Source organism: Cygnus atratus, chromosome 1, assembly GCF_013377495.2.
Source record: "Cygnus atratus isolate AKBS03 ecotype Queensland, Australia chromosome 1, CAtr_DNAZoo_HiC_assembly, whole genome shotgun sequence".
Classification (NCBI taxonomy): domain Eukaryota; kingdom Metazoa; phylum Chordata; class Aves; order Anseriformes; family Anatidae; genus Cygnus; species Cygnus atratus.
This window is the reverse complement of record NC_066362.1, coordinates 26,821,064-26,837,785: the sequence shown is the minus strand read 5'-3', so window position 1 is coordinate 26,837,785 and position 16,722 is coordinate 26,821,064. Positions and strand designations below refer to the sequence as shown.

Below are 16,722 nucleotides of genomic sequence, written 5' to 3'. Positions count from 1 at the left end.
GATCTTCTGCCTTTCAGGCTGTTTTAAGCACCCTGTTTTCTAGTCCTTACTCAGCTAAACTATCATAGGAATCGATGAGAATATTGTTTGCATAAAGACTGTGGAGTCCAGTCTTGGAAAAGGTGGCAGCTTCACAGTAAAGGAATGTAACTTAGCTAGGCAAACCTTAGGACTAAAACCAGGTTTTGTACAAAAATCCAGGTGTGTAACAAGTTATTTTTCTCATTGTCACCCCCAGGAGCTGTATCCTGTTCAAATTTCAATTGCTTGATTGAGTAATTATTAATCACATGAGTAGTCCAGCTTTTACATAGCATTAAATAAGCACAACAACGTACTTTGGATATTATAAGTAGGAACAGGAATGTAAAATAAAGTGTTCTTGTTATGACAGTGGCCTTTGTTCAGTGCCTGAAGTGTTGAACTCAGTTGTGTCAACTACTTAAGAAAACCTCATGCTCAGGAATAATTGTTATAATATAAAATCTTAAATTAAAAACATGCATTAACTGACATTTCCAATTTTACCACTGCCATTTTACTTTTCTTTTGGATAAGCAGATCAAGCTTAAAATTATGGGAAAGATCCAGAGAGGCTACTTTGGCATCTCAAATGGGGTTTAGAGTGAGTTCAGGGCACAAGTCCAAGGAAGGCATCCAGAAACCTAATGCTCTGTGTCCACAAAGCTCTCAGGTGCTTAGATTAGCTGGCGTCTGCACTTGGTTCTGAATATTCCCTCGATCTCACCTGAGCTCAAGCTCCACAGGAGGAAAAACCACGTGGAGCAGTGGAGGCCCTGGGGCCTGCCCAGGCCACAGCTCCTGGCCAAGCCCTCATGAAGTCCTGAGACAGGACGGAGCCCAACAGGCATCGAGTCCCACACAGTCCCAGCCCGCTCAGCTACGAAGTGTGAGGACTGCTTTTAAACCACGTCTTCTGCCAGGGAGAACCAACATCCATGCTTTCCTCTTCAGGAAAGGAGGAAGAGAGGGAGCAGCGGCCATCATGGTGTCACCCTGGCTGCCCCTCATGGCCAAACGGCAAGAGGGCAAAGGCAGAGGGGGGCAGATCCAGGGCTTGGTCCTGAGTTTAGACCTTTGGCCAGCCTGTTTGTGAGGGAATGAAGGTCGTGGTTTTAAATCAGACCCCTTGCGGCAGGCACTGTCCTGTAGCTCAGCACTGCTGCCAGCTCTGCCACGAGTAGCTGTGTTGTGCCTGTTGGAGGCACCACCTTCATATTTCAGAGGCATTCTGCAAGAATGAGCTAATTTATCCTCGTGTCACCCTTGTGAGAAAAATAAATACTCTCTGAAGTTTGGGAATAGGCTCTCTGCTTATCTCACAAACTCCTTGACTCTGGCTCCAGCTTTCCAAAAGAGACACTCTGGGGTCCAAACAAGGCGCCTGAACACGTCTGAAAGCTGTTAGCAGTCCTGTGTACACGAGAAGCCCCAGGAGCAGTGCCTGCACGTTTAAGCTCTCCAGCTGCCCCCAAAATAAGGGGAAGAAAGGGAGGAGGGGAGGAAAGGGGGTGGGGGATGGAATGATGAAAGGAGGTAAATGAAGCACCCAGAAAATCCATTCAGCCAAAACAAAAAAAAAAAATGAAATACTCCATTAGCATGAAAAAACTCAGCCATCCCAGCATACCTTCTTCAAGCTTTTCAGCATCTTCTTTCTGAAGGTCAGCACAATATTTCAGAATGAAAGCTGGGGCTGACGGACCCTTGCTGAGGGAGATCTGCCAGAAAAGGAGCCCAGGCTGCTCCAGATCAGCCACTCTGCTGATTGCAGCTGTGACACCGTTGCCTCTGGTGAGAGCCGGTATGTCAGATAGGCTGGTCCCAGGCCATTTCGGGATTTATGAATACCAATACCGTAAAGTCCTTGGAAGCAGATCATGAATCACAGGTTCACAGCAAGGCAGCAGTCTAGCCAATGAGCCATCATTAACTCACTTTCTAAACTGAGTGAAAGTAGGGCATCAGTTAAAGTGCATTGCAATAACATAATCTTGCAGTGACAAAAGCGAGGTCAGCATTAAAAAGAAAAGGTCATAACCTCCTAACCAAACACAGAAGTGAAGTGAACACTATCCTTGACATTGCTCCTGTTTGATTATCAGAAAACTGCTATGAAGCTAGGTAGACCATCAAATTATTAACTTTGGTATCAGATAAAGGATGTGTTCTGTTAAGCTAAGACATAAATATAGACGTCATTGCTTCCACTAGCTGGTTTACAAACACAGCCAGTTCATTTTTTTCTGTAGCCATTCTGAGGGTTTGCACCATGTTTTTCCATGGGGCAAAGAACACCAAGCTTTTTTTGCTCAGGGGCAGTTTGTGTTTGAAAGGGCTAGTTATTTCCAATGCATTATATTATTGTGGTTATACTGCCTGTGGAGCCAGCTTGGACATGGAAGGAGTACAGTCTGCTTTCTAGCACTATGCTAAATATAATAATGTGGACAAATCACAGTGTCAGCACAACAGGCTGTGCCAGGCCAGATTGGCTCTGCAGCCTCCCAAAAGTTCCTAGATGCAAGGGGTAGGCTTGGGGGCAACCTGATAGTCTCTGTGCAGTGCTCCACAAGCAGTGCTTTTTCCACGTCTCCACTACTTGCATAACCCAGCAGGCTGAGCAGAGGGGAAGCGAGTGCTGCATTTCAGCCCTGGGGCGAGCTCTTCAAACCTGGGGACTCAGCTCACCCCTGAGATGTGCTGATTTCATGGGGACCCAGCACAAAATTTGACCACAACATCTTGGCTTGATGAGGTATCTATCAAGCAGGGTGTCAGCAATATATTGGACATCCTTGACCCTAGGTTTTGCCACTGTGCTCTCAGAGACACGTTGACACTGAGCAGGGATAAGTCATGGCACCCAGTAGCATGCTTTATGTGAGTCGTGCAGCAGAAAAGCCACTGCTTGACACTACCCTATCAGCCCTTTCAGAGAAAAGGACAGAGCTAGCACAATTTCTTTTACTTGGTATCCTAGATATTTGTTCCACTCCTTGGAGGAATTCGGGAACTTGTTGTGTTTTTGTTGCTATTAATATTATATTTACTATGACATCAAAAGAAAACTTGGTAACTTGATGTACATGTAGATCTTTTGGTACTGATTTTATATAATATACTTTATCATCACTATCTATTGATGTGAATAAGTATTTATTTTTTTTTAGGATTAATGTTTGGCTATGAAGAGTTATTGTCTCAGGGACTCCTGAGAACCATTAGCACCAAATGACAATTAAACTGCAGGAAATGCCCTGCATCAAGATCATTCATAATTGCTGTTAGAACATTTAGATCAAATCTGTATGCTGTCTTGGTTACTCATTGCTATCTGCCTTTTAATCTTTTTCATTTTATGACCCACACCATTCCTTTAATTATCACAGTACGGAAGGCACAGTATGTAGTTTTACTACAAGACAGGAAAGGCTTCCAAAATTCGTTCTGCGTTTCAGTACAAGAATTCAGGTAGATAGATGTTGTAACCATAAAGCATAAAGTAGAAAATCTACGTGAGTGCTGGGAGTAGTCAAGGGAATGGATCTAAAGCTGTGCTTATGGCCAGGTTTGCCAGCTTGGCTCTTTAAGAAAGGCGGAACTACATTCCAAGAAAATTACACTGTCCCCATTCTTTACAGACAACCACAAAATGCTTAGACTCATGCAAAAAGTTGATCAACAGGATCAGCTCAGAAAAACTGCTTCCTCCTACTGTAAGGTATTTTTATACTCACCAAAAAGGACTTGCGTTTCTTCCTGAAGTTGTATGACATCCTCAGTCAACCAGGACACATGTCTGTATTTGTCTCAACTGGCTAGAGTCAGTAAAGATATTTGTTTTGCATATGCAGTAAAAATACATAGAGATGTATTAGTCTGTCCAAATACAAGAAACTGGGAGTGAAACCCAAATATCTCCATATTCACTCACCTGAAACAGAAAACCAGCCTACTATGTATTATTGGTTGTGACATGTACAACAACAAGCATAACATATTATTCTGCAACCCACAAATCTCCTTTTCTACTTGGACTGAACATATGGACTCAAATGTTTACACGTCAGTTGTCATACTGAATTATTTGCTGCAGATGTAGAGTTTAGGTCTGTGCTAGTACTGGATTTATTTTACTGCCAATAGTAGTGGTAAAGAACCACAATAGTATCACAGGTATTTTGTTAACGAAGCTCCACAATTGCTGACTTGCATTTCAGATAAACAGAGTGGATCAATAATGTTGTGTTGTTTAAAGTCTACTTTCTGTTTTCCCACTATTGCCAAACAATATCCCTATTTAAAAAAAAAATAATAATCCTTCCATCCTTATGCTTCCAGATGTGGAAAGCAGTCCTCCTGTATTTAAAGCTCCAAATCTATCTGGAAATATAAGCATGAACAAACAACAGAGGACTTGCCTTACTGTGGATTTTTCCTCCCTGTTTTTCAATTAGTCTTCATATATATTGAACTTCTTTTTTTGGTTTCTGTTCTTTGTAGATTTGATTCCTCAGCCCTTAGAGTAAGTACCACTTTCTCACACAAGAAATTTCACTGAATTCCAACAAATGCTGTATTCCGCCTTTTCAATTAGTCTTCCTGAACAAGGTATAGCTCTTGATCTGCTCCATTAGCTTGTAATATATCAGTGAGTGTTTGCTGATGTTCATTATGAAACAACCTGTAGTGCCATTGTACCTTATCAAAACAAAAAGTGATTAAATAAATCCAGTTGTGCTACAGACCCAAGAGATGAGTTGGTAATAGGATGTTAAGATCTGCTGCAAGTTTCAAAGCAAACAATCTGCACTTTATTGCACCACAGGACACCTACAGAAAATTAATGTAAAATAAGTATAAGAATAACATTTTCTCCATAGCAAAGGATACATTAGTTTTTTGCATATGTTTTAACGCCTATTAAACATAAACCCGGTAGAAAACAAAAATGCTTCTGTTATAAGCTGCTGTGAATTACAGTGGTGTGTTGGACCCAGTAATGGATATTAAAGAATATATTTTGTGCAGTGAGATTTGGATTGTTTCTTTGTATTTGAATACAGTAAGAAAGAGCTTACAGATCAGTTGAACATGCTAATGAAAGCAATTTCTTCTGACACACACTAGTGCACTGGAGATATAAAAGGTTTATTTAATGGTAGATTCCCCAGCAATTGCCTGGGCTGTACCCTGCCCACCAGTTCTTCATCGTAAGCCCTCTGCATGCATGCACACACTATAGCTACCTCTTAGCATACCATGGAAACCTCCCAGCTACATTATGAATGACTTTGTGACCTAAATCACTGATACTAAGTCCTGTGACTCTTTGCAGTGGGGAAATGAATCATGTTAGTGTACATGCAGAAAAGTTATGTTCCTGTCCTAGTCAGAATGAGCAACCTAAATCAGGGAAGTGGGGTGAAAATAGTGCTTAGGGCAAAGAAATATGGATTTTAACTCAGATTAGCCATTTAAATTCAACTCAAGGATAATTTGTATGTTTGATGCTGAGTTATTGAGTCAAATTTTCTTGTTCCCTGTGTTATTTTATTCCAAGGTAGCTAATTCAGGTTGGCAGCTCTGTGTTAAGAACATTTTTAGTCTGTGGACATACAAAATAGAAAATCAACTTCAATAAGTGTTTTACGTATAACCCATCCTGTCTGCAGATGCAATAGGTTAATTGAAAAGTCTGTTGAGGACATGTCCACTGTGAGCTTACTCTGCAGAAGCTGGTGCCAGCATTGTGACAGATTTGCAACAAAAGATTAAAGTTGGATAGATGGAGCTGTTACCATCTCCCTCTCTTATTTGCCCTGTCCTGTTAAGTAATGGTGGTGTCTCCATGGCAGGGCATCTGATCCATGGGGAATCAGGTCCTGAACTGGCACAGTTTTCAGTCCAGGACAGTAAAGTAAACTGAACTCTCAGGAGCAGTAATCACGGTGGTTATCCTACATAAATTTGCCATCACGAGTCTGTCAGAGCCCATAGTAACAAGACATGCAATCCCATTGGGAAAAAAAAAAAAAAAAGAAAAAGGGGGGGGGAGGTAGAACTATATTACCAAATACTTCCTAAATATGGGAAAACATTGCCATTTGTTGTACATTAGCTGATAAGAGGGTTTGTGAAATAAGAATTAGCGTGGCTCTGCTGTACCTAGTCTGAAATGACCTAAGGAGTCAATGTATTCTTGTATAATCATGCCATTGCACACTGTGCATAGGATCGGCAGGACCCCAGTGTTTCCTTTTCTGTAATGCAGTAAGGAAAGATGAGGTACACCAAACAACCTATGAAAACCTTTCTGTTGTGTCAGCACGTTGTCTTAGTTTGTGCAGATCCATGGAGTGCCTTGCGATCAGACTTAATGGGATCTGCATTGTTGAAATGAGGGCTAGGAAGACAAGCACAATGCCATTTTCTGGCTTCCTCATATAGGACAGCCTGAACATTATTCAACAGTCAGGCCAGGGCTGACTTGTCAGTGCAGAGGCAACCAATGGTATGAAGGAGGGACATGATGTTCAATGTTTAGAAATTACCATCTAAGCCCTAGTTAGGGAGAAAGAGACTTGTAGGAAGACGATTGCCATTGGGAAGCCATTACTGGTACACAAACACTCAAGCCAAGCCTCGTGGAAAGCTTCATTCATAACACTTGGAGTTGCTAGGCACACTAATATGACACATCATTACTAGCCACTTACAAGGGTTGACCAAAATGCTTTTTCTCATTAGTTATACAAGCTAGTGCCTGCTGAGGGATGGAAAAATGAGCACATCATGACATAGGCTTTGAAAATACCTCTTACAAAAGGCATAATCCATCCACAGCTATTGCTTGCTGATAGTTATCACAGGCCAAAGCTTTCGAGTCTTCTGAAGACACATGAAAGAGTCACTGACACAGAAGTCACAGGAAGGTCACAAAAGAATGAGCAGCATCCATCATTCAAATCAAGCAGAGAAACAAAGGGATTACTTGTTTTCCTTTTGCAACTGTTAGACAGCAAATAGTTCTTTGACCTGTATTGAAAAAGTGTTTCTATAGCCTAAGTATTTTGGTTGTAATTCAGCAAAACTCTAAGTGCTTAATTTCAACAGAAATTGCATTTGAGTATGTGTTTAGGAAAAGTGGGACTATTGGACTTTTGAGGTAAGTGGGACTGAGTTTTTAATTTTCCAAAGTTTTCCTGCTTCTTCAGGATGTATTCAAGTGAAGTGTGTTTGCAATGACCTGGTTTGAAGGTTACAAAAAGCAACTCTGTGCTGGAGGCTGCAGCTATGGAGTAGAGAAAGACTCTGGGTCAAATGCAAATGAAAAGAGGAACTGAATGTCACAGGAGTCTCACTGAGTACCAGCTTCTATGAGGTGAGGACTGTGAAAAACCAAATAGCTAAAAAAAAGGAGTTGCACACTGTACTCTTCACACAACTTCTGTGTCCTCCCTAAGCTATATCTGTCTCAGAAGAGAACCCATGCCTTCTGATTTCAAAAACCTTGAGGAAAGATTCACAGTCTGCTGGAGATACACGTTGTGGGGAACCATCTTCCCTAAAGCTGTCCATGCATACGTAGCCTGAGGTTCCTGTAAGTGAGACTCCACAGATTTCTGCCTAGGAGGATGCTTGAAACACCTCAAAAGCATACGAAGGAAGACACAGTGATAGAGCTCAGATATAAGAGCAAAGATGCTTTGGTTGTCATTTATCACTCACATTTTCCTTCCCTTTGTGGTGAAATACAATACCTAATATTCCTGGCATCTCTTGCTTTATACTGAATCCCACCCTTTTTCTTGCTACTAAGCTCTTTGTTTTGAGTCTCGTTTGCTAAAGGAGTCTGAGGAGGGATTTTTCTAACTCCAGAACACAGATTCAAACCAGTGCTCTTTCACCAACTGGATATAAGCTGAGGATACTGGCCTCACATCCCAAGATGTGGTTTGAGGGAAAGAATAAGTCAGTCTGTATTTATGGCTCTGAATCCCTCTGAAGTGCACACTGGGGTTTACTGTCGGACAGCTAGGGATCCTCTTTTTCAGAGGCTGTAAGAACAGGGAGGATTGTAAGCAGGAGACTGAGGGGGTGTATTTGGGCATACTGGGAGGGAAATTATTTGAGAACATATTAAAACAAGAACATAACACTGAATATACTGAAACAAAGTCGGTGTAACCTTGGGTCTTTATTCCTGTAATGGTGGCCAATCGTCTTCGTCCTCATCTTACTGTTGTCCCAACTATTGTTTTTCTTTTCATGTTCAGAGGCACTGCTGTCACTGGGGTTCAAACTTGTTGATGTAAAGAATATATCTGCCTCTGTGTTGTGTCAGAAATTGAGCGCTTTTGGAATTTTCTGCTTAGTCTAGTATTTGCCAGAACATGTTGACTTGTCAGAACTAAATCTGCAGGAATGTATCAGTTTTAACAGAGTTTCTTAGGGTGCAAATGCTGGCTGAAAGGAGATAGACAGTTGGACCAGTCTCCCATTCCTCCCAGCTCAGCACTGTTGATGCAGGGACGTGAACACGGTTGTTCTTGGATTGCTTATGACTTTTGGGTGTTCCACACAAACTTCGAAAGCTTTTGGTTTCATCCCAGTACAGAGCAGGAAAAAATCTGTAACAGCAAGAAATTTCACGGGATGAGAAAACAGTTTCCTGCCCTATAAAATATGAAGTCAGCATTCTCTGTACTATGCTTATTTTCTAATTATAATAATATTCCTGTTCTTTTTTTATTATTATTTATTTATTTTGAACATAAACACATGTTTGGTTATTTTCCAGGATTCTGTTATCACTAATTAATATCAGAAAATGTTGTTGATTTGAAGGAAGATCTTCATTTCTCAATACCAGAAGTGTGAATTGTTCTTACCAGCTAGTACTTGCAAACAGCCTGTTTCTGATTTTTATCCCCAGCTCTCGATCATGACTCCTATCAGATAACAAGGAAAAAGAACAATTCTTAGTTTCCAAAACCTATCATTTTGTGTAATTAATGAGGTAAGCCAGAAAAAGAATTCAGTAGATGCTGAAATAGAATGTCACAAGGAGTGCAGGAGAATTATTGATGGATTGTTTTAATTAATCAAATAAAAACACTGAGTTTATATACAGCTGAGATAGGTCTGGTCTATAGTCATCTTTTCATTTTGCTTAAAGTCTTAATGAAATAAAAAGTCAATATAGAGCTCCTGATTTCTACTATTAGTTTGTAATTTTCAAGGTTGTCTATTTTGAAACCTTTAAGCATTTCCTTATTAGTAACGGTTGCTTTAACTATAGCCAAGCTATAAGCATTTTCCCAAAGTATGTGATCATATTCCTGTTAGAATGCAGAATTGTTTTCTCCATGAAGCAGCTAAATTTAGCTTAACAACTGTGTCATGACATTAGCAGAAAATGTCTGGTGTGACGGGGCATGGTGTGGACACTGCACCAAAACGCTCATAACCACAGTCCATTTAATTGATCTTCCAGGGGGGTGAAATATCACACTAGTCATCTGTCTTTGTTTTTTAAAGCCACATCAAACAATTGTGTGGAAAAGTTAAAAAAGAAAAGTGCTAGTTTTTTTATTTCATCAGTTAATGGCTCTAGGTCACTTGATACCCCTTTGTTTACGATACAGTGATATGCCTTTATCTTCTAAGGGTTCACCAGAGTGACTTATTGCTGTGGTACAAGGCCTAAAATAAAACTTGCACATGCCAGGCACCACATGATGCATAAAATATTCTAACAATATATTACAAAACCTTGTCAACACTGGGGAAAATTACTATTCCAAGAAGTAGAGCTGGCTGAAAAAAAACATTCTTTTTCCAAAATGGGCACTTATGAAAGACAGTGATCTGGGGAGCTGGAGGGGGAGAGAGAGGGGTTTCTTCCTCTGTTCTTTTGGAGAAAAGCCTCTTCCATGGTTACCCAAAAATGCCAACAGAATAAAAGAGAAGCCCACTACCAGCTCAGTTCTGCACATTATTTAATCTCTTCTGTTTCTTATTTTTGAGCAGCTGTGTCAAGAACCATTTCAGCCCTTTAGGGTACTTGCCAAGTGCCTTATATCCACACACTAAAGTGCTATATCTGCTTTGTGTGCATTGTGAGAGTGTCCTGAGCGCATTTGCTTTCAGCTACCTATAAACCATTTTGTTTTAAACTTTACCAGTCAGCTGTTTTAATGCCAATGTGGAAGTAGTCATCTCTCTTCTATCATTGTAAAATACACCAAAGGGTCTTGCAAAATTTATCATAATAAAGTCCTGCTGTGAATTGTTCTGAAAGCAGTGAAACGGCTACCCACTAAAACAGTAATCATAGCAGTTTTTAGCACAAGGCTATTAAGGACACTAAGCAAGATTATGACACTTCTTAAACTGAAATAGTTCAGCTAATATGTGCAGCCTAGAAACAGATTTCTGTTGACTGATAAACTCATGTTTGACTCTAAGAAATATAACGACTCTTCCCTTTAAATATGTTTTGACAGATTAAACCTCTGACAATGAAGCCTGTTACTGCCTATCCTTCTGGGATTATCCTACTCCTGTTCGCATTGCTGCAGAGAAGCCACGGACAATGCAAAGAAGCAGCTAAAAAATCAGAGATGAACTTGAGTGTAAAATATGATCTTCCTAACTTCATCACAGAGACACCAATTCAGAATGTAGTTTTATACAAGAATCATGTTTATATTGGAGCCGTCAACAAGATTTATGTAGTAAATGAAACTCTCCAGAACATTTCTGTGTACAAGACTGGGCCCGTTTTGGAGAATCCTGACTGCACACCATGTGAGGACTGCAAAGATAAAGCCAATTTATCTAGCAGTGTATGGAAGGATAATGTCAACATGGCACTGCTCTTAGAAACCTATTACGATGATCAGCTCATCAGCTGTGGTAGCGTGTCCGGAGGCATCTGTCACCGTCACATCATTCCCCCCGACAACCCCGCTGACATAGAAAGCGAGGTGCACTGCATGTATTCACCACAGGTGGACGGAGAACCAGATAATTGTCCTGATTGTGTTGTAAGCACGTTAGGAACCAAAGTTCTGGTGACTGAAAAGGACAGGTTTGTCAACTTCTTTGTTGGAAACACTGTGACATCTGCATTTCAACCTCCCCATGTACTGCATTCAATATCAGTTAGAAGGTTAAAAGAAACACAGGATGGGTTTGAATTTCTGACAGATCAGTCTTACATAGACATACTCCCCCAGTTCCGCGACTCTTATCCCATTAGGTATGTTCATGCCTTTGAAAATGACCACTTTGCCTATTTTCTGACTGTCCAGAGAGAATCTCTCGACTCCCAGGCTTTCCACACTAGAATTATCCGCTTCTGCACTTTAGATTCAGAGATGCGTTCTTACATGGAAATGCCTCTTGAGTGTATTTTTACTGAAAAGAGGAGGAAGAGGTCCATTCGAAAGGAGGTATTCAACATTTTGCAAGCTGCGTATGTAAGCAAGCCGGGTGCAGCTCTAGCCCATGAAATGGGCCTTGGGTTGAACGACGATATTCTCTACGGCGTTTTTGCACAAAGTAAACCCGATTCCTCAGAACCAACAAACAGATCTGCTGTCTGTGCTGTCTCCGTGAGAACAATCAACGAGTTCTTCAACAAAATCGTCGACAAGCAGAACATGAAATGTCTCCAACACTTTTATGGGAAAGACAGCAAATACTGCTTGAACAGGGTAAGTGACGATTAATTTTTTTACATTTTAGGACTCTTGTTCTCTCTTTGACTATGCCATTGTCATGTAGCTGTCCTTTCAGCTTCGGCTGCAAAATGTGAAACCCCGATAATTTCAGATTATTTAGCATTGTTGATGATTCATCTTTGTAAGAACAAGTTCCTGTAAATTGACTATGAAAATCACTGAGGTCCTTATGGTGCTAAGTATTAGTTTAACTAGGGGGAAAGAAAAAAAAAAAGCCTTCTTTTTATTTGTAAGTAATTGTTATTCTGTGTTCTCAAGAGTCTGTGCTGCAGATAAATGGAACATTAAGGGAATTACTTCTTTCACTATTTTAAAGAAGTCTTCATTAACATTCATCTCCTTGTGCACTGAAGTGTCCCTGAAAATATCACTCATATTTTAAACTATGTTAATGCTGAATCACTGCCCTCTTTAGAAAAAAAAATAAAATAAAATAATGGAAGAGCTGGTTTGGAACATGCCATGAAGAGCCAGATTGTAATACAATTACTCATGCTTGATACATAAACGGTCCCACTGAAATCAGTTTTCTTAATGAAAGAAGTGTCTATTAAAAGTGTGTCTGAATGAGGATACTGGTAGTTCTGGATAGGAAAGGTGGCCTCTCTGTGCACCGTGTGTTTGGGTGGCTGCTGCTTTCCAACCACCCGAAATACCGAGGTGAAAGAACCACAGGAATGATTTCTTCCTTTCTAGTTAGTGTCTGTGCCCATGGCAGCATTTGTAAAGGAAATACAGGATCTGGAATTGGGTACTTTTAAAATTTATTCTGGAACATAAAACATTCTCACGTGGAATTATGCAGCAGGGCCTTATAGGTGCTCCCTGTGGAGCTTTCTTTTCTCAAATAAAAGAAACATGGAGCTCTGAGGTGGCACGCTGCCCTCTGCCACAGCGCAGGGCCAGAGGGGTTACAAAGAAGCTGCTCAGCCCCACGGGCAGGGATAGAGCTGGGCAAGGACAGCAACAGCTCAGCCTGCGTTTGGGGAAGGCTTGGGGTGAGGGTGGGAACAGCAGGCCTTCATCGCTGCAATGCCACCAGCATCTTCCTCAGCCTGGCTGCCCCACCCAGGCCATCAGGAGGGGGTGGAGGAGCTGGGAACTTCTTGAATGAAAAAGGGGAGGGCAGGTCTTCACTGCCAGAGGTGGGAGTGGGGCATCTCTGCAGAAGCATCCATTGCAGAGGTGCTGTGCCTTTTCCCCAGTAGTGGGAGTGTGCCCAGATGTGGGGTCCAACCCAGCCAGAGCATCACAACAGCCTCCACATTCAGGGACTGACTGCTTGTTGCAGGCACCAGATGCTCAGCCCAGACCTAGGCACTGCCAGTGGATGCTAATACAGCAACCACAACAGATGTAGCATCTTATTTCCTTTTTAAGGAGAGGGGAAACAATTTTCAGGAGCTAAAAACAAGATAGCAAACACGCAGTACAGTAACTTCTTGTCTGTTCACTGCTTTATTGCCATCCATATTTTTCATTCCAGTTCTTAATATCCTTTTATTTTCATTTTTCAGTTCATTTTTCACAATGAACTTTGTTCTTCTCTGAAAGTGCTTGAAAGTGCTTTTTTTCCCCCCTTTTTTTTTTCTTATTCCTAGTGTGTTTTATTTGTCAGTGACTGTCTTTAAAGCTTGTGGCCTTTAACTTATCTCATTCTGTTCTTGCCTACACACCTGTTTCATAAGGTGAGCTTTTCATTGCAGAGTATACCATTAAAATATTGACAGAATAATTTGTCACTTTTCACATGCTGGGAAGTATTTTCTTGTTTCAAAAGCTTTTCCAGAGTCTGCTGCTGCTTTGCATATCAGAACTGAATGTCTTATACTGCAGACGGTTTATTATAGTTGCCCATTTTCAAGAAATGTCATCAGAACTCTGATTTCTGCTACATTAAATTGATAAAGGGAAAAACGTTGCTGTGATTTCTTGTGGTTCGTTTAAATGACATAAAGGCAGTCTGATTTTTTTAGTCCTGATTGTTTGCTTAACCCAGACATATCAAGACTGTCAAGCCTTGACATTCATTTTCATTACTTTATTCCAGAGGAATCACTAGGGCTCCAATGAAAAGAGTCCTGTGATTTTTTTCAGGTTTCAATTGGCCAAATAAGTCACAAGAATTTGCCAGGCATCCTTTATGAATGCATTTTTCTCAGGTATGCAAAACAGACCTTCAAGGTTGGAGGGCAAAGGAAGGGAAGGAGAAGGCAGAAGAAAGAAACTACATTATTGTCAGATTTGACCTCCCTTGATTTTGCTAGAGATAAAAACAAAACTAAAAATCCCAAACTTCTCAACTCTTATGCCCTTTTTTGTACATTATAAAAACTCACGTAAGGACATAACACAATTTCCCCTTTATAAGTCACCTTCAACTTTAAAGAAAGCTTTTATAAACTGTGAAAGTTTGTCACAGTTTATTTTGGCAAAATTAAAAACTTGTTTTTTGTAATGCAGCCAAGATGATTTTTCTTTTTAACGCTGACAGAATGAAACCACAGACCACTGATGCAAGTGAAAGGCACTGACCACTGTGACATTTAGTCATATGACAGTGAAAACAGTACGGCAGTGTATATGGTATACCACTAACTTCAAAATTAAAAAGAATAAAAGTGCCTTTAGCAATGTTTGCAAGGGAGTGCAATGATATCTGATAATTTACAGTTGCAGTCTGATTGATGAGGGCCATTCCATATTACCAAAAAAGTCCCAGAAGAAAATTGTACATAATTTGGTTGGACTTTGGGGTAGTCCATCTTTTTAAGAGTCTGTCCCTCAGTACTGTTTAGTCTAAGGCTGCTGAAAGCTGCTAAGGCTACAAAATAAACTAGAATAAAACATCCAAAACATTTCCTCAACCCTTTCTTCTCAGATTTTGAGCATTTGTACAAAAATGCTCAATTTGACTAATTTTGATGTGGATGACAAAGTTCATTAGCTTTTAGCCTTGTTTTTTTAAAGCAACGAAGTTTGTGTGTTTGTGCTATGGTATGCCTATCTTTCTTTTAGTTGCCCTAACAAACTCAACAGTAAGAAATTTTAAAGATGTGAATCCAGGTGTGAATCTAGAGAACGATCCATCATATGTGGAAACCTATGAAGTGTAAGAAGCCCCTTTATAAACATCAGAGGGACTAATAGGGACCAAAGCAGGTATTGCTCACTCATGGAAAAACTCTCCATCAGAGCTTAGTTGGAGAGTAAAGTCAACTAACCACAAGATACATATCCAGACACAGCTATGCTTCACTTATTCCAGTGCTCATGGAAAACATTTTAAAATAAAAATAAAACATTTCCAGTTGTGTTCAAGTGAAATACTTACAAAGGCAAAGCCTGGACTCATTGAGGTCAGAATTAGGAAAAGTCAATGGGAAGGTGCATCTGGCTGCTATCAGATGTACTTTGGTGGAGCTGTGACCAGTTAACACTTTCTGAGAATCTCCCTCAGTGAAGAGCTGGCTGTCACTTCAATGACAGAAAGGAGGTGATAGAAGTGGCTTCAAATTAAAAGAAAAATGTGGAGTCATGATAAAGTGGTTTTATTGCTTGAGTCAAGACAAAGATATCTGAGAGGTAGCTGCTGTGGAGGGTTTTGAATCACTGTTCAGGAATCTCTTCACCCCCAATGAAGAGGAAACTGGATGTAGGCTTTTAGCAAATTATATTTGGTCACACTTAGTCACTTTCAGCCGTGGTGCTAGAGTCGAGGAGTACTTAGCTGAGGAGACAAATACTGCTTACTTATCTGCAAACATAGTCCGGTAGTCTGCACTTCTATCATGGATTAAATGGGATTCTCCATGTGAGGAAGATGGGTTGAGTTTAGTCTTGACAATCTCATCTGTATATTTCAACTATCATTAGTTAGATCTTAATTTTATGGGCTTTGTTTAGCCTTTCTGTCTGTTATTACTAAACCGTTGTGAGACCAATTCTCCTCTGATACCTTCTGATAGCTTCAGTCCCTACTGACTTTCATGGAAAAGCACCTCTAAAAATGAAACCAAAATTCAGCTCTGTAAAGTTCCTTCAGCAGGTAAGTTCAGGTGAAAGGCTGACATACTCCATTTACTGCCCAGGAAAAGAGAAACCACAGACAGGCTTTTCCTACTGTGTTTCCCACAAGTGTCATAAAGCAAGACAAGCTGGTCGCCACTCCTTGTCGAATGGAAGGCACAAAGAGAGAGAAATCACATTGGAAGAACATGAAATGAAAACAGAAGATCACCAAAACAAAAGATAAAATGACAGTAAAATGAACACATGCTGATGCTTCTTTATTACCGTTACACGTCATGACAGATGAGTAAAATTGGGTTATGCTTATATTGTAATGGAAGAAAATAATTGCTGCCTTCTATCAGGAAACCACAAAGGCACTTATTGATCTGTCATCCTTAGGGTATGTCTAGGAATATTTAATAAAATAAACAGAGACAAATAACTCTTTTGAGGTCCCGAAACTCTAATATCCCACACCATTTGGCTTTGAAAATAAAAATAAAAAATTGGCAGGTTTAGAAATAACACCACATCTCTCTGATTAGGAAGGGCTGATGTGGCTTATTTGGATAATCTCACAGCATGGAGGAAATGTGTTTCTATATTTCAAGTAGAATTTGCCTGAATGTTTTCCCTCAAAGTCAGGCACCAGAATCCCTCTGTTTGGTTGTCATTTATTCCTCTGGAAATGTTATATCAAATGGCATACAGCACTCTGCCTGGGCATGAAGCCTGCTCCCATCCGTACAGATTTTGTGCAAGCTTCTCAGTGGGTTCTGACATCTCAGACGGATAAATGAAGAGCAAGTTTGGTGATGAGCAATGTGCTGTAACATCCTTTAAAACAGGCTTAAATCTTAGTACTAAGGTGATGGGCTGCATCCACATTTCTGTTCTGCACTTGCTGTCTGTCTGCAGAAAGTCCAGGAAA

The 16,722-nt window shown here is 40.4% G+C and overlaps 1 protein-coding gene across 3 annotated transcripts in view; it reads left to right on the top strand.

Moving 5' to 3' along the window:
- MET (MET proto-oncogene, receptor tyrosine kinase) overlaps nt 1–16,722 on the top strand; it is a 91,124-nt gene that overhangs the window by 9,076 nt on the left and 65,326 nt on the right. For 2 of the 3 annotated variants that reach the window (XM_050714213.1, XM_035544056.2), the window contains exon 2: nt 10,536–11,750. In XM_050714213.1, the coding sequence (XP_050570170.1) occupies nt 10,551–11,750 (1,200 nt within the window). In that variant the 5' untranslated portion in view covers nt 10,536–10,550. Of the gene's footprint in view, nt 1–8,884; nt 9,047–10,535; nt 11,751–16,722 lie in introns of those variants that run through there. The other variant, XM_035544057.2, reaches the window with a different exon arrangement.